This window comes from Rhinoraja longicauda, chromosome 12, assembly GCF_053455715.1.
Source record: "Rhinoraja longicauda isolate Sanriku21f chromosome 12, sRhiLon1.1, whole genome shotgun sequence".
NCBI classification, from domain to species: Eukaryota; Metazoa; Chordata; class Chondrichthyes; order Rajiformes; family Arhynchobatidae; genus Rhinoraja; species Rhinoraja longicauda.
In genome coordinates this window covers 10,595,163-10,619,812 of record NC_135964.1, presented here as the reverse complement: position 1 = coordinate 10,619,812, position 24,650 = coordinate 10,595,163, and the positions used below count along the sequence as shown (strand labels likewise).

At 42.2% G+C, this 24,650-nt stretch overlaps 1 protein-coding gene across 1 annotated transcript in view; it reads right to left on the bottom strand.

Moving 5' to 3' along the window:
• Nucleotides 1-7,018: 7,018 nt before the first annotated feature.
• alcama (activated leukocyte cell adhesion molecule a) overlaps nt 7,019-24,650 on the bottom strand; it is a 216,312-nt gene continuing 198,680 nt past the window's right edge. The window contains exons 8-16 of the mRNA XM_078408999.1: nt 23,803-23,932; nt 21,182-21,294; nt 20,021-20,153; nt 18,152-18,267; nt 16,377-16,515; nt 15,226-15,273; nt 12,423-12,549; nt 11,082-11,191; nt 7,019-9,109 (exon numbers count right to left, since the gene is read on the bottom strand). Coding sequence (XP_078265125.1) covers nt 11,104-11,191; nt 12,423-12,549; nt 15,226-15,273; nt 16,377-16,515; nt 18,152-18,267; nt 20,021-20,153; nt 21,182-21,294; nt 23,803-23,932 — 894 coding nt within the window. The 3' untranslated portion in view covers nt 7,019-9,109; nt 11,082-11,103. The remainder of the gene's footprint in view (nt 9,110-11,081; nt 11,192-12,422; nt 12,550-15,225; nt 15,274-16,376; nt 16,516-18,151; nt 18,268-20,020; nt 20,154-21,181; nt 21,295-23,802; nt 23,933-24,650) is intronic.

Here is a 24,650-nt window from a genome sequence, read left to right as displayed (position 1 = left end):
GAAGGATATTCTTGCCATTGAGGGCGTGCAGCGTAGGTTTACTAGGTTAATTCCCGGAATGGCGGGACTGTCATATGTTGAAAGAATGGAGCGACTAGGTTTGTATACACTGGAATTTAGAAGGATGAGAGGGGATCTTATCGAAACGTATAAGATTATTAAGGGGTTGGACATGTTAAAGGCAGGAAACATGTTCCCAATGTTGGGGGAGTCCAGAACCAGGGGCCACAGTTTAAGAATAAGGGGTAGGCCATTTAGAACAGAGATGAGGAAAAACTTTTTTAGTCAGAGAGTTGTGAATCTGTGGAATTCTCTGCCTCAGAGGGCAGTGGATACATTCTGAAATTCTCTGAATACATTCAAGAGAGAGCTAGATAGAGCTCTTAAGGATAGCGGAGTCAGGGGGTATGGGGAGAAAGCAGGAACGGGGTACTGATTGAGAATGATCAGCCATGATCACATTGAATGGCGGTGCTGGCTCGAAGGGCCGAATGGCCTACTCCTGCACCTATTGTCTATTGTCTACATATTGGTTGTTATGAATTGGTTGATGTGAGATTGTAATTGTAGAACTTGACACGACAGGTACTCGTGTGATTTGGTCTGCCCGTACTAGCCTCATCCCAGACCCCAGGCCTCAGCCCCACCCCTGCACAGTACAGGAGTGAACATGCCGTCTTTACCCCACACATCTCCTTTAAACATCCCCCACTCACCTTAAAGCTTTTCTTTCTCGTCTTTGTCATTTGCACCTTGGGGAAAAAAACGTCCTAACTGTCTATCCTATCCATGCCTCTCATAATTTTGTGTACTTGTATGAGGTCTTCCCGCATCCTCCTCTGTTCCAGAGAAAGCAATCCAAGTTTGATTCGAGTGAAGGTTGATAAATCCCCAGGGCCTGATGGTCTACATCCTAGGGTACTCAATGAGGTGGCTCTAGAAATCGTGGACGCATTGGTGATCATTTTCCAATGTTCTTTAGATACTGGATCAGTTCCTGTGGATTGGAGGGTAGCTAATGTTATCCCACTTTTTAAGAACGGAGGGAGAAAAGCAGGGAATTATAGACCAGTTAGCCTGACATCTGTGGTGGGGAAGATGCTGGAGTCAATTATTAAAGATGTAATAGCGGCGCATTTAGATAGCAGTAACAGGATCGGTAAGTCAGCATGGATTTACGAAAGGGAAATCTTGCTTGACTAATCTTCTGGAATTTTTTGAGGATGTAACAAATAAAATGGATAAGGTAGAGCCAGTGGATTAGTATACCGGACTTTTAGAAAGGCTAAGGTCCCACACAGGAGATTAGTGGGCAAAGTTAGAGCTCATGGTATTGGGGGTCAGGTATTGACATGGATAGAAAATTGGTTGGCAGACAGGAAACAATGAGTAGGAATTAACCGGTCTCTTTCAGAATGGCAGGTAGTGACTAATGGAGTGCCACAAGGCTTGTTGCTGGGACCGCAGGTATTTATAATATATATATATATTAATGATTTAGATGAAGGAATTAAAAGTAACAGCAAATTTGCAGATGACACATAGCTGGGTGGCAGTGTGAACTGTGAAGCGAATGCTATGAGGATGCAGGGTGACTTCGACAGGTTGGGTGAGTGGGCAGATGCATGGCAGCTGCAGTATAATGTGGATAAATGTGCTGTTATCCACTTTGGTGGTCAGAACAAGTAGGAAGATTATTATCTATGGTGTCAGATTTGGAAAAGGGGAAGTGCAACGAGACCTGGGTGTCCTTGAACATCAAGCCAAGTCAAGTCAATTTTATTTGTCACATACACATACACGATGTGCAGTGAAATGAAAGTGGCAATGCCTGCGGATTGTGCACAAAAAAGAATTAGTTACAGCATATAAATAAAGTTAATAAGTTACTATAGTGTAGACAAAAATTTAGTCTCTGGGGTTATAAAAGTTGACAGTCCTGATGGCCTGTGGGAAGAAACTCCGTCTCATCCTCTCCGTTTTCACAGCGTGACAGCGGAGGTGTTTGCCTGATCGTAGCATCTGGAACAGTCCGTTACTGGGGTGGCAGGAATCCCTCATGATCTTGCTTGCTCTGGATCTGCACCTCCTGATGTATAGGTCCTGCAGGGGGACGAGTGTAGTTCCCATGGTGCTTTCTGCCGAACGCACTACTCTCTGCAGGGCCACCCTGTCCTGGGCAGAGCTGTTCCCAAACCAGACTGTAATGTTGCCGGACAGGATGCTCTCTACAGCCCCAGAGTAGAAGCAATGAAGGATCCTCGGAGACACTCTGAATTTCCTCAGTTGTCTAAGGTCGTAAAGGCGCTGCTTTGCCTTACCCACCAGTGCGGCAATGTGCGTTGCCCACGTCAGATCCTCTGTGATGCGGACTCCCAACTATTTAAAACTGCTCACCATATCCACATTAGACCCATTTATCTCCAGTGGCGTGTACGTCCTTGGATCAGTCACTGAAAGTAAGCATGCAGGTACAGCAGGCAGTGAAGAAAGCTAATGGCATGTTGGCCTTCATAACGAGAGGATTTGAGTATAGGAGCAAAGAGGTCCTTCTACAGTTGTACAGGGCCCTGGTGAGACCACACCGGGAGTATTGTGTGCAGTTTTGGTCTCCTAATTTGAGGAAGGACATTCTTGCTATTGAGGGAGTGCAGTGTAGGTTCACGAGGTTAATTCCCGGAATGGCGGGACTGTCATATAATGAAAGAATGGAACAACTGGGCTTGTATTCACTGGAATTTAGAAGGTTGAGAGGGGATCTTATAGAAACATAAAATTATTAAGGGATTGGTTAAGCTGGATGCAGGAAACATGTTCCTGATGTTGGGGGAGTCTAGAACCAGGGTCCACAGTTTTAAGAATAAGTGCTAGGCCATTTAGAACTGAGATAAGGAAAAACCTTTTCACCCAGAGTTGTGAATTTGTGGAATGCTCTGCTTCAGAAGGCAGTGGAGGCCGATTCACTGGATGCATTCAAAAGTCAGATAGAGCTCTGAGAGCTATCAGATATGGGGAGAAGGCAGGAACGGGGTATTGATTGTGGATGCTCACATTGCATGGCGGTGCTGGCTCAAAGGGCCGAATGACCTACTCATGCACCTATTTTCTATGTATGTAACCTCTCCCTCCAGCTAATGGTCCCTAATCTAGGCATTATTCTGGCAAACCTCCTCTGCACCTTTTCCAATGCCTCTGCATCCTTCCTGTAATGGGGCGACCAGAACTGTACGCAATACTCCAAATACAGCCTAGTCAAAGTCCGACAAAGCTGCATCACGACTTTCTGAATCTTATACTCAATGCCCCAACCTATGAAGGCAAGCATGCCATATGCCATCTTTAACAATTTATCTACTTGTGTTGCCACTTTCAGGGAGGCTATGGACTTGGACCCCAGCTGACTTTCAAACATTCTGGAGTATTTTATAAATTTGACCCATGTTCCACTACGGCTATGATGTGCTGCGCTCACATCAAAAGACACCTCGCGTTAACAAAAATTGTGTTATGAAAATAATTGTGTCAATGGGGAAAGGGAGCCGGTGAATAGTAAGTTCCGCAATAACAAAGTTATTTTTCTCACAGGGTTTGCAAAAATAAAAGTCTTTTCAATAGCTATAAGTTTATTTTTGTTAGTGTGCTGAAAATATTAAAGGCTGTAATCATTGCATAAGTGTCAATGCTAGTTTCAGTGGCTTCCTGCAGTTAAACTGAGACCGTGTTCTTAACTGACAATCGTGTCTGATTACTGCGGGGTGGGTACTGGAAAAGCGGGGATTTCCCTCCTGATACTGTTTAAATGCGAGACAGCTTTTTTTCCCCTGCTTGTCAATTTTCAGTTACTTTTAAGTGGCTCTTTAGTTCCCAATCACATTATAACCAGTTTGGCCCGTGTAATACAAATCGTGTTCCCTGATTCATCTGTCGCTTTATATCCACCTCATGTTAATATGGATGTGCGTAATAGCAGAACATCCTGCATTTGTAATTTGTGGCTTCATGGGTTAGGTGGCCTGTTTTGACATTTGTCAGTTGTTTCTTGTACAATGGGTTGCTACTTTAGAAGTAGCAGTTAGAATGAAGGAAACATTTTTGGCAATACATTCCATATTTGCTGCATAATTACATTTAACAGATTACCTTATGTAAAGATCCAAGTTCATTTAAGCCCTTACACGGATCAGACAAATTGGGCAGGTAGGTAAGTGCACTGGCATTGATTGATCATATTGGTCAGAAGTTCTACTGCGATGTAGAAACAAGGAACTGTAGATGCTGGTTTATACCAAAGATAGACACAAAGTGCTGGAGTAAGCATGTCTGGAAAAAGGAATAGGCGACATTTTATGTTGGTACCCTTCTGACTGAAAGTAGGGGGTGGGGGAGTGAAGAGCTGGAGGCAAGAAAAGATCAGAACCAATCAGGGCTGGCCACAAATGGCCTTAGGCAGGGCAGTACCCTGGTGGGCCCATTGTTGGTTAGAGAAGGTGTGAACTCAAGAGAGAAACAATGTGGTCTGGTAAAACGACTAGGGTGAAGGAAGAGGGCGAGGGGGGCAGGAGAGTGTAAATAGAAGTTGGTTAAAATGAGAGAATTCAATGTTCATACTGTTGGATTGTAAGCAAAATATGAGATGCTGTTCCTCCAATTTGCACTGGGCCTATGGCAATGGAGGAGTCCCATACAGGACAGAAAGGTCAGAATGGGAAGGGGAGTTGAAATGATTAGTAACCGGGAGAACATGTAGGTCTAGGGGGACCAAGCTTAGGAGGAGATTGCTGGGGCCTTGACCAAGATACCAGTGTCTTTTTGGCTGCAGGCAAGACCCCAGAAGATTGGAAATAGCAATGCTGTTCCTTTGTTTAAGGAGGGAAATGGGGATAACTCGGGAAAGTATGCAACGGTGAGCTTTACATTAGCAGTAGGAAAATAAATGGAAAATATTCTTAAGGAAAGGGTTTACTCACATTTGGAAAGGCGTGGACTTATTGGGGGGGAGCCAGCATGGCTTTGTGCAGGTGAGGTCATGTCTCGCAAACATGTTTTTTTAACTAGGTAATAATGCAGGTGATTGATGAGGGTAAGGCACTGTTGTGAAGGATTTGACTATGTTCTTTGTGAGAGGCTGATCCATAAGATCAAGTCACATGGAATCCCCTGTTTTGGATTCAAAATTAGCTCGGTCATAGCCAGAAAGTAGTGGAAGGAGTTATTCTAACTGCAGTTCGGCGGTGCCTAGGGGTGTTCTGCAAGGATCATTGCTGGAACCTCATTGTTTGGGATATATAAAAATTAATTAGTCGGAAATGTAGGTAGCTGACAGCACACAATTTGATGGAATTCCAGATTAGTTTAGTTTAGAGATACAGCGCGGAAACAGGGCCTTCGGCCCACATTAACAGGGATACTGCATACAGGCGAGTTGGAAATTTGGGCTATGAAATGACAGATGGAGTTTAATCCAGATTAGTGTGAGGTGATGCATTTTGAGAGATCAAATAGAAAAGGAAAGTGCAGTAAGTATACAGACCCTGATGAGCTTTGATGTAGAGGTATCGGGGTGCAAGTCCATAACTTTCTGAAAGAGGATAGGGTGGTAAAGGTGTGTGGTTTCCTTGCCTTTGTTGTTTGGGGCACTGAATATAAGTGTGTATGTCATAGGAGCAGAATTAGGCCATTCACCCCCCCCTGAGTCCCCTCTGCCATTCAATCATGGCTGATCTCTCTCTTTCAACCCCATTCTGCTGCCTTCTCCCCATAACCACTGACACCCTTGCTAATTGAGAATCTGTAAATCTGCTTTAAAAATACCCAATGATTTGGCCTCCACAGCCGTCTGTGGCAATGAATTTCACAGATTCACTATCCTATGACTAAAGAAATTCCTCCTCGTCTTTTTAAAGGTCTGTCCTTTTATTCTGAGGCTGTGCCCTCTGGTCCTAGACACTCTCACTAGTGGAAACATCCTGTCTGCATCCACTCTATCCACCCCTTTCACTATTCGGTAAGTTTCAATGAGGTCCCTCTCATCCTACTAAACTCCAGTGAGTACAGGCCCAGTGCTGTCAAACACCCATCATACATTAACCCAATCATTCTCATAAACCTCCTTTATATATGTCATTCTCATAAGCCTCCTCTGGACCATCTCTAGCTCCAACAGATCCCTCCTCAGAAATGGGGTCCAAAACTGCTCACAATACTCCAAATGCAGTCTTGTAAAGCCTCAGCATTACATCCCTGCTTTTATATTCTAGTCCTCTCAAAATAAATGCTAACAGTTGGGAAGTTGTATTGTAATGATATACAACTTTGATTGGGCTGCATTTGTCCAGTTCTGGTCACTGAATTACAGGAAGAATGTGGAGGTTTGGGAGAGGGTGCAGAATAGATTTGCCAGATGGTGCCTGAATTAGAGGGCATTCACTATGTTGGGCAAAGTTAGATTTTTTTTCTCTGGAGGAACGGAGGCTGAGGAGAGACCCTATAGATAGGGTAGACTGTCAAAACCCTTCTCCCAAGTGGAAATGTCAAATATTATAAAGCATAGGTACGGGGCGGAAAAAGTTGAAAGGAAATTTAAGAGACAAGTTATTTTTTTACACAGGATGGTCAGTGTCTGAAGCATGCTGCCAGGGGTGGTGGAAGCTGATACAATAATGATGTTTGAGAGATGCATGAACATGCAGGGAATAGAGAGATATGGAGCATAGGGGATTATTTTAGATTGGCATCAGCATAAACAGTATGGACAAATCCCTGAGCTGTACTCTTTCCCTCTCCTTCCCACAGATGACTTTGTGTCAGGCCTTGATGCCCACCCCCACCTTCAACATTGTCCTTGGTCAACCTGTGATGTGTAATATAGGCTGGTGTGTCCAGCAACTTAACCCTTTATACTTCTGGGTCAACTTTTTCCATCATTACACATATTTAATATTCATTGTTTCTGCTAATTGAAATTGACAACCCTTGTTCTTAAACCTTTACATGAATAATACATACACATTAGACCATCTAAAGCTTCAAAACATTTATTTTTAGCAAACTGGAAAGATTAAGGTCAAGAATTGTTTTTGTACAAGAATCAGACTAATGAGGGCTTTTGCCACATGATGACCAGATACATTATATTCCACTCTCATTACAGGTGAGTCTGCAACATGTTTCTGCCGCTTACATAATGCAGCCACTTATTTATGCAGGTGAGTCTGTGTGTGGGTCCATGTTGCAAAGTCAGAGACCAACAGTGATTTTCCCTGCTTTCATTGAGAATTATTCAATTAATCATTAAGAAATTGCAGTTTTTTGTGGAGCTATATACAAAACAAAATACTATATCTCTGATTAATGAATAAAAATACAGCTGTCATTTTGTGCAACCAATTATCTATGCAGCTAACCTCACCAATTTTTGGGAGTTGGGCTTGAACAGTTAGCTGATGTTTCAAGAGTGCAAATTCTGAAAATGCTGCAACAGACATTTGGCAAATGTAATTCTTAAGTTTAAACCATTATAATTAATAAAACAAAGGATAATGAATAGAAACTATAATTTTCTAAAAAAATAAGTAGTGTCCCTTATTAGGTTGCTCAGAAACAATTTGAATACATTTCAAGAAACCTGCAAGGTTGTAATGGATTTATCAAAAAAACCAGTAATTAATATTTTTATTGCAAATTAAATGCCTGATCAATTGCTATCTTTTTCTTCAAAAGCAGATAAAAACATAGGGTTCCATTCTGTGCGCAGTGATATGATAAACAGGCCTGAGTGCATTGCCACGTTACACTACACGTCTTTTTCCATCCATGATTTTCCTCGTGATGTCTAATAATAGACTAATTACATAAAACCACCTACCGAGTGGAAAATAATTCTTGTAAACAAAAGTAATCTGAATTGCTATTACTGTTTCTATTTGACTTCTTCAAATATTTTTCATTATTTTGAATGCTTTCTGCCCCCTCACACTTGTATGAAAGAGCCTCAGTTTAGGTTAAAATGTTGCATTAATTATATATTTACACCTTTCCAATTCTGTTCCATTCTGCCAAGAGATACTTCAACTGAAAATATTCACATGCAAATTTCTCCAATGTGATGCAAGTGTGAGGGGAGAAAGGTGGAGATGCAGTGAAACTGCCCCATACACTGTTTTAAGCTTGATAACTGGTTCAATTAGCAGCAGGTAAAATATGATAAGGAAATTCCAAATGCAAGCCAGTAATGAGAGAGGGACTGTGACCCTCCACTATAAAGCTGCTGCTGTGTACACAGGAACTGCAGGTGCTGGTTTCTATTCAACAACCCATTAACCCCAATTTCCATCTGTTTTGAATCATCCTTTTGAATGAACACAAAGACTAAACTCAATTATTTTTAATTGGTCCTCCTTCCTCTTTCTAGGAGATTCCTCAACCATGTTTCCAAACAGAAAATTCAGAGCCTAGGGTTATATGAGTTAATGTAAGTCCTGTTGAAATCCTAAAATGGTTTAAGATAAACTCAGATAGTGGGCTTCTGGAAATCTTTGCATTGTAACAGATCTTACTGGCTGAAATTGCCAAAGAAATTAACCTGAAGCTAATATTTCATAAACAATTAAGCATGATCCACATTAACCCATAAACCAGTGCCATAAGGAAATGACACGTAAAAGCATTCACCACCCCCAGTAATATTGTTAACATGTAAAGCAAACACATCAGTGCAGAAATTCAAAACAATGAAACACTTAAAAAGCCTACTTTCTTATTTCTTTGGAGGACTGAGTACCTTGATGTAAGTGAAAACTTAGTCATAGATTGAATCCATAATAAAGGTTGTGGCATATTACCTAGACGTGTGTGGGAGGGGAGAATTTCTCCTTTACAGTTGGTTAGGTAAAATGCTACTTCAGCCCTCAGAGCAACAAACAGTTCAATGGTGTTTCATTAAAAATATTTGGATATTCAGCTGCAGTTTTCTGTACATCTGTGTCTTGAGAGATAAGGCATTGCCAGTGGTGGCGCATGGCAATTTCAACTCCTGCCAATGTCAGCGTGTTTTATAATGTGCTTGTGTCAGTGGCATTCGCATCCTTCACCGATCGATGCTTTTCTTTCCCTGGAAAGGTGACAAAACACGCTATTGTCATCAAACTGGAGTCGCTTGTTTAAAATTCATGAGTCCAAATCCTACCACATTGTTAACTTTCATTGTAGCCTAATGCTTGAATACAACTGCCAGATTTATGCTATGTGCAACCTGATAACAGCAAGGTCAATGTGGTATCTGGATCACTGTTTTCATAATTCAAGGCAACATACGTGTGCATGAGTCAGATTACAAAATGTCAGTTTAAGGTTCATCAGAATTAGAATTAAACATATGTGGGGCAATTATAGGAACTTTGAGAATTTCTATGTACTTAACAGAAATACGAATTATTTAAAATTTTGAATTATTTTTTAATCCATTGCAATTAATTGTTTTGTACTTAAAACCACTAAGTGGTTCCAGGATTTGTTTGAGTAAAGCAATGATCAAGACCATCACACTCGCAGCTGAGTCCCTCAGCTTCCCTATTCCTATGACAACAGCTGAAAGATTACTTTCTCAAAGTCCACAAATTTAATCATCAATGGTTTAGGTAAGTATGGGGATTATTAGCTGAGGTATGAAAAAGTACATTTGGCAAGGCTCAATTGCCCAGGCAGCGCCTTCACAATAAGGAGTGATGTGGACTCTGCAATGCATTCTCTCTGAATGCTAGTCACATTTAAAACTCGCTAGTGAAGATGCAAAACTATCTCTACAACATGGTGTAGAACCCAGACTTGTTCTGCGCCTCAGAGTTAAGTAGATACCAAGGTCTGTTGGCCAGATTGCTGTAAACCAAACATTAGGATATGCTGTCTGTGGTTTCTAGATTCTGGAAAGTAAAAAATCTCTGGTCTGTGATGTAATTGGACATAAAAATCAAAGGAATTTAAAACAAAAAATACAACCTGTCATGTCTACCACAGAATGGGCAGTCTTATGAAGAGACTGTTCTGTTGATCTTTGCCAAAATCATGTTTTGTATTGTCATGAAACCAGATCTTTTAGTTGCCTGTATTGCTATTGAAAATAATATTTTATCATGACTGTCCCAACAATGAGATTGTTTGTGTGTTGTTGAATTTACGGACCTGTTAAGCTGTAGCAAGTAAGAATTTCATTGTTCCATTGTTGGTATAATATGGCAGTTAAGTGCCCTTGACTCGTGAAATGAAAAGTAGATCAGTGAAGTCAAGTGTCAAATTAAAGCTAAATCACATACAATTTATATGTATGGGGATCACATCAACATTTACAATTTCAAGTAAATACTAGACCAAATGGACCCATTGGGCCCAAACCTCTCCTGCATTGGTGCAGCACTCTCTTCCTCTCCCCATCCCCCTCAAACCCCCCTCCCCCTCAACCCCTCCTCCCTCCCTCCCTCCACCCCCTCCCTCCTCCTTCCCCCTTCCCCACTCCCTCCTCCTTCCCCCCATCCTCCTCCTTCCCCTCCTCCCTCCCTCCTTTTCCCCCCTCCCTCCTTCCCTAGGAGATAGATTTAAACTTTAAAATGTGAATAACTTAAAAAATATAACACCAATTTCAATGAATCTTTTTCCATTAGCACCAAAGGGATGACGGTGAGTAAGGTGGGCCTAAAATTGTTGCACTATCGTGTACCGTTTTGGCTGTCGTTCAGGAACAAACAAACGAGAGTTTTAGTATATAGATTCTCAATCGTTCTGAAAATTAATTTTCCGCTTTTATTACTCACTACTTTGCTTTGTAAGTGCCCTGGGATCTACTTTGCTTTATTATATGACTAACCAAATCAGGTCATCAGCATTGGGTTGCTTCAGTCAACCGAGTTTTGGGATTAGGTGGTCATACAAGAAATGTTTCTGCAGTGTCCTAAACCTGCTGAACACTCCTCTGGCAGCCAATGAAGTAAACCCACAATACTCTTCCCTTCACCACACTATTAATTCTGGCAAACAATCATGCGCTCAGTGGAGTGATGGTGACTCTGTACTTTTGTTTAGAGGAGCTGTACCTGTCTTTTTGACACAACGTAGTTACACAGCTGAGGAGCCTGACGTGTGGTTGTTCTCTCCCTTGTTTATCTTCTTGATTTCATCAGGTGTGCCGCTTTCACTGGTTTTGCTTTTTGATGTAGGAGTGTTGACGAATGCAGTTTAGAGAAAAGCAAAGTGAAGAGATAATTAAAGACCAAGTATTCATCATTAAAACTGAACTTGCATCAGAAATGCAATTGTAATAAATGCCTGTTATCTTTCGAGTAACTGTCGTAGACCAGTGCTGTAGACATTTCTAGATCTTGCAATTTTCAACCCCTCAGCTGTAATGATGGTAAATTCTAGTCTCCATGATAAATGCCTGTTGTTCTAATTCTGCATCCTCAATTACTGCAAATTCTATTAGTTATACAGTTCATATGAAGACAAAATATTGTATAAAAATAAAAGAAATCAATCTTTTAAACTAAAGGCTGAATTATGCCTGCCATGCTGGCCACCTACTTGCTAGACCTCTAATCACAGCTTCACCTGAAACTAAGATTGATCTCCAGTCTGACGCAGGGTCTCGACCTGAAACGTCACCCATTCCTTCTCTCCAGAGATGCTGCCTGTCCTGCTGAGTTACTCATTGTATTTATGTATTTATTTGTTTTTGCATTTATTGCATATATGTTTGTACGCACCGTCAGGATTGGCTGTTTTTTAATTTCGTTGTACTCGTTGCAATGACAATAAATGAATATTATTATTATTATTATTATTATCCAGCTTTTTGTGTCCATCTTTGATCTGGAGTTGTGCAGCGATAGATTATTTTATCGTTCTAAAAGCATGTTTGATGTTCAAAAAACCAAGGTGTGAGATCTCTCGATCTGTGCTCACTTCCTGCAGGCCTGGCAACTGATGCTCTCTGGTCAGTTGTTCCAATAATGCGGCTGCAACTCTGCATGGGAAGCTGCAACTTTAAACCCCAGTATTTGAAGGTAAAATGTTCACTTCTGGTTCCATAGCTCCTATGATTAATTTTCAAAGATTTATTCTCCAATCCATTCACTGCTCAAATCTTTGAAAACTTACTTTGGAATTAGAAGCAGAAACATTGAAATAGCATAAAATAAAAACTTTTTTTACAGATGCCTGACATTGCCCCTTTACGTTTCTGGAAAACAATTGGGGGCCTGAATACAGGACAAGTGAATATGTTATCATTATTCCTGTTCTAAAGTGAAGTTATTTCTGTTCTAAAGTGAAGTGAGGCGATCACCATGTTGTGGAGACACCACGAAGAAGTTTTGTAGTGTCAGAGATATCAACCAAATACAAGCTGTTGCTATTTGTGAGTGCATGCTACATACCTTTTCTTCTTGTACAACCAGTAGATCAAACCAGCGATGACTGCTGCTATTAACAGGCCAGTGATGACTCCCACAATCACCTTGGCCTGATTACTGTTGCTGCTTTTGCTGTTGTTATCTTTTGGATCTAAGGGAGTTGAAGCATATCAGTTACATTTATTAAGTCACAACAATGAACTTAAGTTCGCACTCAATTTGAATATAACATGTCCGAGTGTGGTAACAATCTCAATGATATTCTCAGTTGTTAGAAGTGGATGACTGTGGCTAAATGAATGAACCAATGAGATACCCAAGTCTACAAATCAAGAAAGCCAGTGAGTTTCATTGGGATGCACTTAAATCCTTGCACCTCACCACTTCCATCGGTTCAGCTGGGTTGTTGTTCAGCTTCAGTTATTGAAGAGATGTGAAGTTTGGGGACTTGCAGTTAATAATTTTGTGCTTTGTCTGATTTCTGTAACATCTGCCTGAAAAGCTGCATCCCAATGACTTTCTTCATCTGCTCTGTCATGATTCTGAGGGAGGTCACATGTTAATCACTTCTTGTTCATCTAAACTCCAGTAAGGAGATGTTAATTTTATTCAATCCTTGCTTCCCAAGGATCAATCTGATCAATCCATGCTGCACTGACACGAGGGGAAACATAACCTCAATACCCTTAGTCCCACATTCAAGAAGAGCAGTAGGAGGGCAAGGCCAGGAAACTGCAGGCCGGAAACTAATCCTGAGGATGGATTTATGATCACTTGGAAAGGCTGGGACTGATTAGGGCAAGTCAGCATGGTGTTGTGCATTGGAAATACTGCCTCACAAATCTTTTTAAGAGGTTCCCAAGAAAATTGATGAAAGCAAGGCATAGATGTGGCATTTTGGACTTGGGCAACGCTTTTGACAAGGTCCTACATGGTAGGCCGGCCCAGAAAGTAAGGGCATTTGGGATCCAAGGTGTTTTGGCAAACTAGCTTGGTGATAGGAGACAGAGAATGGTGATTGAGGGTTGTTTAATCTCACAAGCATTGATGCAGAGTGGGTCTTTGGTCAGCATAAAAAGTTGGACCAAAAGGCCTCCTTCCATGCTGTACAACAAAGGCTAAAACTCTAGTTTCACCAAAGCCCAGGGCGGCACAGCGGTAGAGTTACTGCCTTACAATGGCAGAGACCTGGGTTCAATCCAGACTACAGTTGCTGTCTGTATGGAGTTTGTACATTCTTCCAAATGACCTGCATGGGTTTTCTCCGGGATCATAAGTGATAGGAGTAGAATTAGGTCATTCGGCCCATCAAGTCTACTCCGCCATTCAATCATGGCTGAGCTATCTCTCCCTCTTAACCCCATTCTCCTGCCTTCTCCCAATAACCTCTGACACCCGTACTAATCAAGAATCTATCGCTGACATCTAACTCTTAAAAATATCCATTGACTTGCCTCCACAGCCTTCTGTGGGATCTCCGGTTTCTTCCCACACTCCAACAACACACAGGTTTGTAGGTTAATTGACTTGGTATAATTGTAAATTGTGCCTAGTGCATGTAGGATAGTGTTAATGTGGGGATCGCTGGTCGGTGGAAACTCTTGGCTGAAGGGGCTGTTTCTGCACTGTATCTCTAGTTTGAACTGTTTAGTCACATTAGGACTTATTTCTCTTGTATTCCAAACTCCCTTACAATGAAGGTCAATGTACCTGTTTGCCAGATCTGTATCCAGTGAACAATCTACCATATACCTGTCTGGAAACTTGATGATCGGTATCTGGTTCCCCAGGTTTTGATTCACATGCCCCCTTTAACACACAAGGGTCCCAGTTCCAACAGTTTCTTCAAACACACATTAACCCTGGTTCTCCCACTATCTTTAAACTTGCATGCATTGCTAGAAAATGAATTATTCTGTGTAATGTCTAAAAACAAATCAGGAAGCCTGTTAGTACAGCACCCTGAACATCCCAGCAGTTTGACTGTTTACTTCCTGCCTTTCACAAACCAACACCTCAAACCCCTCCATATGTCATCTTCTTCCTTTGCACCAATTGAACAATTATCTTTTCTTTCTTGACACCATGATGTAACCCCAGATTTCTCTCAATTCTCCACTTTGCTTTGTCCTTTTAACACATTTGTAACATTATGTTATGACTTTTCATCTGAGTTATAATACATTCATGCTAATGTTACACACACACACACACACACACACATCACCCCCCACACCCCACCCACCTGAGGGGCCTCATTTTGTGTAACCAGAGTAGCATTTTTGGAAATGCTAAATCAGTTTATGTGCCTTTATCACCTTAATGGTTACATTCCAAGTTCCATTAGATTTGTCAAATGTCACTTATTTTGAAAGCCACGATGTCTATAGTAAAACAGCATTTAAAAGACATTTGGCCAGGTACATGGCTAGGAAAGGGTTAGAGAGATATGGGCCAAACACTGGCAGATGGGACTAGTGTAGATGGGACATCTTGATCAGCATTGACGAGTTGGGCCGTAGGGCCTGTTTCCTGCTGTATGACTACTTGCCAAACTAATTTTTGCCCCCATTTCTAATCATAGTTTTCAGCATGTCAATCTGAATCATCCACATATGTCCCTACTTTCTCCTCCTTCCCTGAATAATGACTTAAATTATCTGAAGGAGGAAGGGTTTGCCTACACCTTAATCATGGCTACACCATGCCAGAGGTGAACAGTGCCATTGTCTCCTCGGGAATGAAAAGGAAGATAATTTCCTCCTCCCCCCCTTTCACCACCTTGACGTATCATTTGGTTTGTTCTGAGGTAAATTGAGGCAACTACCTAAAGGGTCTTGCTCAAGAGTTTCATCCATAGGCTCCTTGAATCGCACTGAAAAATACACAGGAGAAAACAAGTTAAATTGAGTTCAGGAAATCAATTTCTAAACGCTTAAAGAGATCCTGACCTTTGTGTATATAATCTCAAGACTTCCAAATATTTCCCCAGAAATGTTTGCAGAAAGCAACCATTCACTTGTGTGCAGGGATGAGGAAGATGACAGGACATCTGCAGGGCACTGTCTGAATATTACATTCCAGGGCATCAGCACAAGCTGGTGCATCACTGCTGCCAAATAAAGATGCTTAAAAATATAATGCCAATTGTTGCCTGTTAAGTATTACCAGTGAAACGCAAGGTACCTACAACCCTGTAACTTTTAAAGCATTTAATAAATAAACTACACAAAGGCAGTGCCCAGCAATTTGCTGTTTCAATCAATGAACATCAGGCAGCAGTCAGATGAGATGAAGCTTGAGTTTAGGGGCCCACAGGTTGAAGATGACGGTGAAAGGAGGATGAGGAGAGAGACCCCACCATTGCAAAGTCCTAGAAAGGCTACAAGTCTAGAGATAAATTTTAATGTAGAGAGAATGTACATTGGGAGAATGGTTATTGGGAGAATGTAGAGAGTGCAGAAAGGGCAAGAGCTACAAAGTATTTGTATAAAGAGAAATAAGAAAGTTAGCAATAGAGAGTAGTTGTGTTGGGTGGGCGGTAAATCAGATACTAAGTGTTGCCCTACATCCTGATTTCCTTTCCAATCTAAAGTCAGCTGACTGAATTCTACTGATAATGGTAATTCACCATTATTGGTGGAAATAGTGCATTAAAGAGGATGCTGTGCTGACAGTTCACCCTTTGTTGAAATGCCTCAGACACCCTCCACTGAGATGCACCATCTTCAGATTGATAGACCATTGTGGTCAGTCTGAAAGCTGCATTTGTGAACACTGAAATATATGATGGACTACAAGAAAGCAATGCCCTTCAAATAATGGAGTTAATTCTCCACAGTTTCAGAAACATTTTTGGTGTAAATGGAATGCTGATGCTAAACTGTCAAAACAAGTTAAGCACATGTTTTATTCAACTGTCACAATGAGCTGCCATCGATACTTATTTTTGTTTGCAAAATATTTCAAAATACTCACTGGCAGTTAGATTAACTGAATATTGATCCACCCCGTGGTTATTTATGGCTGTGCAAGTCACGGTGATGTTTTCTGAAGGTCGCACTGTTATCTTGTGGCACCACTGTGATTTTTTGCCTTTTATTGATTCTTCTTTTGGCTGCAATGAAAACATTTCATTTTCTTACATAAATACACTGCAGTTCCTGAGATTTAAGTAAGGTGAGAAAATCTGCAGGATCGCTTTGTGGGCATTCCCACCTGACGATCAACAAGCATGTATCTATTGCCCCAGAGTTAGAATTCAGCTCCGGATGAGGCAGTGAGTCGCCCATGTTTCAAATTATTTATCATCATTTTAAGTCACTGAACTGCTCCTATAGTGCAGAGCCAGAATATCTACGTTAGTCAATGATTTTTATGTGAAATTCCCAGAAGGGGAGAATCCTGATAGCTAATTGGTGGCAGGTTCTGCCTGGAGAACTGAGTCAGAGTTCAGTAAGGCTTGGCAAGTGTGCATTGGTATGGATGCAGCCTGCTTTACTGCTGGGGATGCCAAATATCACCCCAGCATTAGATTCAGATTATTAGCCAAGACTCACTGCCCTGCAATTCCAGGAATTGAGGTTTTCAGGAAATTGCTAAGTATGGGGTTAGTGTAGAAAGATTGTGGTGCAGTAAACAATGAATTGGAGATTTGGATGAGATCCTGGTGACATTTGGAAGACCAGTATTCAATGGTCATTCCTGATGTCATCTTTCCCATTACACGACTGAGAAGGATCCTTGAGAACCCGAGCCCTGTGTGACGACAGAATACCACAATTCACTCTGCCCTGGTCACTGACAGGGCTAGACTACAGCTCTGTGTTCAACACTATCATCCCCTCCAAACTCACCAAGTTCCAAGACCTGGATCTCTGACCTCCCTTTGCAACTGAATCCTTGACTTCCTCATCGGCAGACCTCAGTGTGGATCGGTAACAACATCTCATTGACCAGCAACAAGTGCTCCTCGGGGCTGGGTGCATGTCCCATTGCTCTTTACACCCGTGACTGGGGTAATGGGTACTACAGATCAGAAACTCACCTGGACCAGCCCTTGAAATACCATTGTTACTTGTGCTAGTCTGAGTTTATGTATGCTGTGGCAAGTGACTTGCCTCTGGACAGATAGGCACAGAAAGCTGGAGTATCTCAATGGGTCAGCAAACATCTCTGGAGAAAAGGAATGGGTGACATTTTAGGTAGAGACTTCTGTCCCTTAACATAGCTGAGCCTTTCCACCATCAACAAAGGTGCATGGCGCGAGTTCTCCACTTAACCAGATCAGTACAGCTCCAGTAACCCTTGAAGCTCAACACCATACAGAAATAGCCAGTTTGCTTGACACCTTGTACTCCAGCCTATAGTGTGTATCATCTGCCAAATTCACGAGTTTTCACCTGGGCTCCTCTGGCACTACCTCCCAGCCCAGAATCTCTCTCATCTGGTGCACAGAACCCATCTCTGGGTTCCCCTCAAACCTACACATTATTCTGACTTGGACATATCTCCTTTCCTTCATTATGACTGGAGCCCAATCTAACAGCACTGTGGGAGCATCTTCACCATAAGGTTTGCAATAGTTGGAGGTGAGTTACCATCACCTTCTCAAGGGATGAGGGATGGGCAATCAACGGTAGCCTTGCCTTTGATGCCCAAATACCAAAAAACAATGACACTAAAAACATTGTTCGTTTAACATTTTGATTCTGATAGACGGCGCACAGAATCTTACCCACTCCCTCACTTACAAACGTTCCATTGACGCTCCATTTGACCACAGGTTTGGGGAAGCCCTCCACAATACAACTGATCACTTTTGAATTGTTCACAACTTTCTTTGTCAGTTTAGTTATCCTTGGTTTTCCTGTAAGAAAGAGAAGTGACTTTCTGATCAAGTACACCTTGAAGAAACATTGGGATAGATTTTTGTCTTCAGTTTCCAGGTGAATTTGTTGGGTTAGCACACCTCCCCTCATGAGCCCAGTGTCACTGCACTGGATGGGATCATTAGCAAATTGATTCATGCAGGAAGATTCCACCCAGCCCCGGTGACAGGAAATTAACAACTTTGCCAAATAGTCAACAATTGAGTTTGATTGTTCACTTAATCAAATGCTCTCACTCAGAACTGAAAAAAAGTTCACTCATTTTACTAGCCTTTGTCATCTGGCAAGATGCCACTACCAAACACATCTTTCCACTACTTTCCACTCCCCACATTCCAACCTGATCTTAAATCCGTCTGGTTCTCCCTTACATCTTGTCAGCAACCACCACGCTCCCCCTTCTCATTGGCATTCTTATAACTGCAGAGCTGCAACATTTGCCCTTTTGACTCTTTCCTTCCCACCAAACAGAGACCCAAACAATGTAATCCTGTGAACTGAATTCAGTGCTCACAATGTGGGCACTGCATTGGAGTCTCTGCATTGCATTCTCTGCAGTGGAGAAACCAAATGGAGTGTGGGTGGTTATTCGTTCAGCCTGTGATGATGACCCTGAGTATCAAGGTGCCTGTCACTTTAATTAGTCATCCGAACCATCCTCCCACTGACTGTCTTTAGCCTCTTGCCCTGTCTCAATGAAGCCCAACGCAAGTTTGGCAACAGCACCTCATCTCCTGTCTAGTCTGTTTACAGACTTGGACTCTATATTAAATTTAATGATTTAAATTTAAGCGGGAAAAGATATCCCACTTTTCCTATTTGTTGGAATCAGGCAATTTTGATGCCAGGCCAGCAGTCTGCGGTGTTAAGGCAGCATTTCTCTTGAATAAATGCCTGATCTGTTGAGGATCTCTGGGTTGTGTATGGATCAGAGTGATGGTGAGACAGTTCTAGGATTGGAGCAGTGTTGGTGATTGAGATGCGGTGTTCAGAGAGGATTGATGTGGCTTTGGAACTGAGATTGAAGACGAGTGACAGTGACTGATGGTGAGATTTGGATGTAGGATCAGGGCGGCTGAAGATGCTGAGAGGGGGTGGGTGGGATAACTTGCCTGGTGGGAAATAGACACATTGGTGCTCATTGTGTGTGAGGGCCTCAGACACAGACCAATTCTGTGTCATGTTAAAATGCATTGTGTTCTATTTAAATGCACAGCAGCTTAATGTATCATGCTCGGGAGAAACTGGGCCAAACAGAATCTGTAAATATTTCAATAGTATTTAATAAAAAACAAAGTGCTGGAGGAACTCAGTGGACCAGGCAGCATCTGGAAAAGGAATTGACAGGTGACCTTTTGGGTCAGGACCTTCTTCAGACAGTTCTTCTCCATTCTCTCCACAGATGCTGTCTGCCCCGTTGAGTTCCTCCAGCACTTTGAGTTTTGCTCAAGGTTCCAGCATGTGCAGTTCCTAACATCTCCAATAGTAGTTAGAAATTAGATGTTGATAAAATTACTTTGTTTTGTGATCAAAAAACCTTGTGGTACATAACTGAATTAGAAGGCCACCTTGTTAGAAATGCCATTTCTATATGTTTAGAATACTTAAAGTAACCACAAATTTCTGCTTTCAGAAAAATTAGGTGAAAAACGCAAGAAAAAGTTCTCAGAACCTGTGTTCCAAAATGTTAATTGGCCCCAAATGGTGCCAGCGTCAATGCTGCTTATTTACCTTCCACTCGTACGATTATTGATTTTTCCCTCTTGATTTCGTTCACTCCCTTTAATTTGGCCTGGCATGTGTAATTACCAGAGTGTGTGTACTGCAGTGACTTTACCACAAAAGGGTTCCGGTTAACTTTATTCTGAAATACAAACAACACATCAGAAGCAGTCTGTATTTATTGAGGCATGTGTGCACCAGAATTGCAAGGATTAGTCACATCAAGGAAGGGTAAAACCCCATACAGCATTATCATTTTAGACTCGTGTGCTCTTATTTGCACCAAGAGAGAGCTGATCATTCTCCACACAATCCTATTTTCTGATGTTCTGCAGGGTGAGTTTTAAATCTTAGAGCTGTCTCACTAGGATTACAAGAGGGTTGCTTCCGACAAGATGGAAGGATTTAGGCATGAGAATTGGAAAGCAGCCCGTCCATAGTGTCTGGAGTTCTAAACCATGAGACATATCTTAGACATCAGTTCTGAACTTCAGCCACCGTGAAAAAAGAGAGAGCAATGTGCCCATCCTTCGTGAGGATTCTCTGGCTGGGGAAATATTGCAACAGTAACAAAAAACTGTTTTGCATTCCTCTCCACTTACTGCCATGACCCCAATCTTTAGTACAAAATGGGAAACATGTTCTTCCAGAATGCATAAAATAAAAGGAATGCATTGAAGGAAGCACCCGACCCCCCCCATCTGCCCCAGTCTCCCACCTGCCCCTCCCACTCTCCACCTGCCTGGGCCGGCATTGCCACCAGCTGGCGCATGATGAGACCGGGTTTCTTCCTCACTCTGCCATCTCAGGAGTTGCACCAGCTCACTCATTACCAGGTGCAGATCCCTGCTCTTATGTAATTTCCAAAAGTCCTCAAAATGGTCCAAGGGACTTGTTGGACAAGAGGATTGACATGCTGCCCTGCCACCAGTTCTGCCTTTGGTCAAAGTCTACGCTAGAGCAAGGAAAGGAGAGAAACACAATTTGTCAGAGGCACAGTATTAGACCATCAACTGTCAATGTCAGGCGGCATTACTCTGAGGAAGGCATTGAGAATGTTTAGAGGTTAATCACCAGAATCCTGAATTTTGACACATTGCATCAAGAGTCTGACCTAGTTCATGAACACTAGCAGTTTGCACACGTTGGAAGTATCAATCAACATCTTACTTTCATCAGGGTAACCTCCGTAGTTCCAGAGGATTCAACAAAACATTCCAAGGTTATATTCTCCCCAACCATCTTGGAGACATTTTCGCTGGGAATCATCGTCAAAGCCAAATCTGTAAATAATAAGACATGTTAAAATTAATTTTTCATGTCCTAGAAATTCTTCTACATTTCCTAGATTAAAAGACAGGAGTACAAGGTGTCGGAAACATTTTTTGTTGCTGTTTGTTTCTGGATCTCCTCCCCTCAGTTCCCCCTTCTCCCTAGAATTCAGTCTGCAGGCCCAGGGCAGTCTGCTGTATTGACCAAGGGGACCGTCTGTACTGAGGAACCATGAATGTTAGTTGCCCTTTTCAATACAATGCCCCAATTGTAACCACTGACTTCCATCCAATCAAGCCAAATGTTTTATACAAATACAGCAATGAGTCAAGCAGGAGTGGGAATTCCATACTTTACATCCCAGAGTTGAGGGGGAGAGAAGATTTGTAGAATAGCACATCGGTAATACATGTTATATTTCTGCAGTTATTCATTTCAATCAACATTAATGGAGATGAAAGTGTGAAACCACTGTTCTCCACTTTCTTTTCTCACTTTGCCAATTTCTTTAACCCGGTGGTTGTTTTTCTAATCAGAGAGATTAAAGTAACAGATAGAATGTCACTAATTTGTACCTGCTGATTGTGGGAAAGATGAGAATCATTGTGTTTTATTCTTTAGGGATGGAAGTTCCTCCCAAACCTTCTTTGGGTCTCTAACTTCAATCCTCAATTAAGATGCTTCTTTAGTCCGGTCTCTGAGCAGACTTTGAGACACCTGCCTTATCCTCCTTTTGTGTGGGTTGGGTCACATGTTATGTGTTTACCACTGCTGTGAAGCACTATGGGTCCGTTTTCCACACTGAAGGTATTTTACCTGCATTTTCTTTGTTATTGCAACATCTTCAACTGATCCATTGGGATTTATATTGAAACTCCTCGCTTTGAGTTGAGGTTCAGCTCACCAGCTGTGGACAGAGGACCCGAGCTGCCGACTGGGAACCCGCCAGAAGACCCAGCTCGGCCGCCTAGAGTGGAAGGCGTCGGATGGAGGGCCGCTAAACAGACCTGTCTGCAGGAGGCAGTGCACTGCCTTGATGGTGGAGTGGGCCGCTGGAGCCCCTGCAACAGCCTGGGGCTCAGTTGGTGCCGCTTCCAGAAGCCAAATCCGTGGACCGGATGCAGCCTGCAACAGTGGACACTATGGCCACTCTTGGCAAGGCCGACTCTACAACGTCATCAGAACAATGGGCCTTCATGGCCAAGAATCCACTGGGTGGCGCCAGCAATGGCTGCCTCGCCAAGAGTGTCTGTCCCTTCTTTGTTTGATAGTATGTGTTAAATGTATGTTTTAGTGTTCTTTAGCTTGTTTTATGGGAGGGGGGGTTGGGGGAAACTTTTTTAAAATCTCTTCGACGGAAATGCAATTTTTTTGCGTATCGTATCTCCGTCCGCACTGCGACCTATCATCGAGGAGTTGGCGACCTTTGCTGGAGACCGACTTTGGGAGCTCAACTGCGGGAGCCTGCGGACTTTAACATTGTGGAGCTTGCGGTCTCTGGTTAGAGACCGACTTCGGGAGCTCCAAGCCGCAGGAGCTTCGACCGCCCCAACGTGGGAGCTTCGATCGCCCCAACTGCGGTTGGTTCGACTGCCCCGACTGCGGGAGGATAAAGAGAAAGAAGATTGGACTTTATTGCCTTCCATCACAGTGAGGAATGTGGGAAATCTGCTGTGGTGGATGTTTATGTTAACTTTTACGTAGTTGTGTGTCTTATTGCTTTTTTTAGTATGGCAGTATGGTAATTCGAATTTCACTGCACCTTAATTGGTACATGTGACAATAAACTGACCTTGAAGAATCTTACACTTACAAATAGGACTTGAAAACAGCACCAAACTGGCGACTCTATATACTGTCTCAGTGCACTACTGCTATACACTTGTACTGTATCTAAGTGCTTATGTCTAGTGATACTTGCACTGAACTGTATACAAAAATGAATTTCACTGTGCCTTGGTATATGTGGCAAATAAAGTACCATACCAGGTAATCACTCCAAATATCACATTTGTTAATTTGATATTTGTAAAATTTATTTTTGATTCTTAACGTCAGAAGCTCGTGTGCAGGTCCAGATGTCCCACTGCACACGACATTAATGGCCATTACCAGCTGGGAACAGGCCCTGTGCCCACTGTATTGATGCTGGCCCTCACACCCTTTTTATTCTCTCTACATTCCTTTCAGCTTCCCGCTGGTAGGTAATCACACTTTACTTGGCAATTTACAGTGACAATTAACTGACCGACCCATAGGACTTTGGTGTATAGGAGGAATACACGCGATCACAGAGAAAAGATACAAACTCCACATTTACAGCACCAGAGGTTAGGATTAAGCCCTGGACAGTGAAGCTTTGAGGCAGTGGCTCTACAAGCTGTATGACTGTGCTGCCTTTTATAACAAATAACATTCTTTCAGATTTGCTAGGCGTGGCAATCATGCAAATTTAAAAACCAATATACATTCTTGAATTTAATAAAAGTGAAATATTTCAATTTTTAAAGAATACTCACAGTGCACTGTGATGTTAACAGGATCCTTTAAATCAGGATTATCTAGTTGTGAACAGGCATATTCACCCGTGTCCTCTTGTGTCACATTTATCAGCTCATAGTGGGCTACACCCACAGCTTTCTCTTCTCCCTATGGAATGAAATAGTGGACATTTTACTTGGCATAATCTTCAAAATGCATGGAAAAACAGAAAATAATGACACTCAGCGAGACAGGCAGATTCGGTGGAAAGGCAGAAAGCAAGTTAGTTTTAAACTGCCAAGGAGGCAAGGAGGGACCAGAACTAGCCAGTTCTAGTACAAAGAGTTAGCTGAAATTATTGAGGTGTGCATTGAGAAAGCTATAGCTTACCTGATGAGATGGTGTTGGTCAAGCTTACATTGGGCCTTGTTGTAGCACTGCTAAGCACTATGGTGAATCAAAGATCGGTCGGAGTAAAGATAGGAGAGAGAATTAAATGACAGATATATAGTTAATTGCAGATTCATAGTTCCTTGAAAGTGGCGTCACAGGTAGACAGGGTGGTCAAAAAGGCTTTTGGCGCATTGCCCTTTATCAGTCAGAGTATGAATATAGAAGTTAGGAGACAGACACAAAATGGTGGAGTAACTCAACTGGTCTGGCAGCATCTCTGGAGAAAAGGAACAGGTGATGTTTCAGGTCGAGACCCTTCTTTAGACTGAGAGTCACGGGAAAGGGAAACAAGAGGTATGAAAAGGTACCGAACAAATCAGAACCGGCACCGATGACCCAGGAAAGATGGAGCCCACAATGGTCCATTGTTGGCTTTGGAAGGGATATGAACAGTAAAACGAATAGGGCGACTAGAGTGGGGGAGGGACGGGGG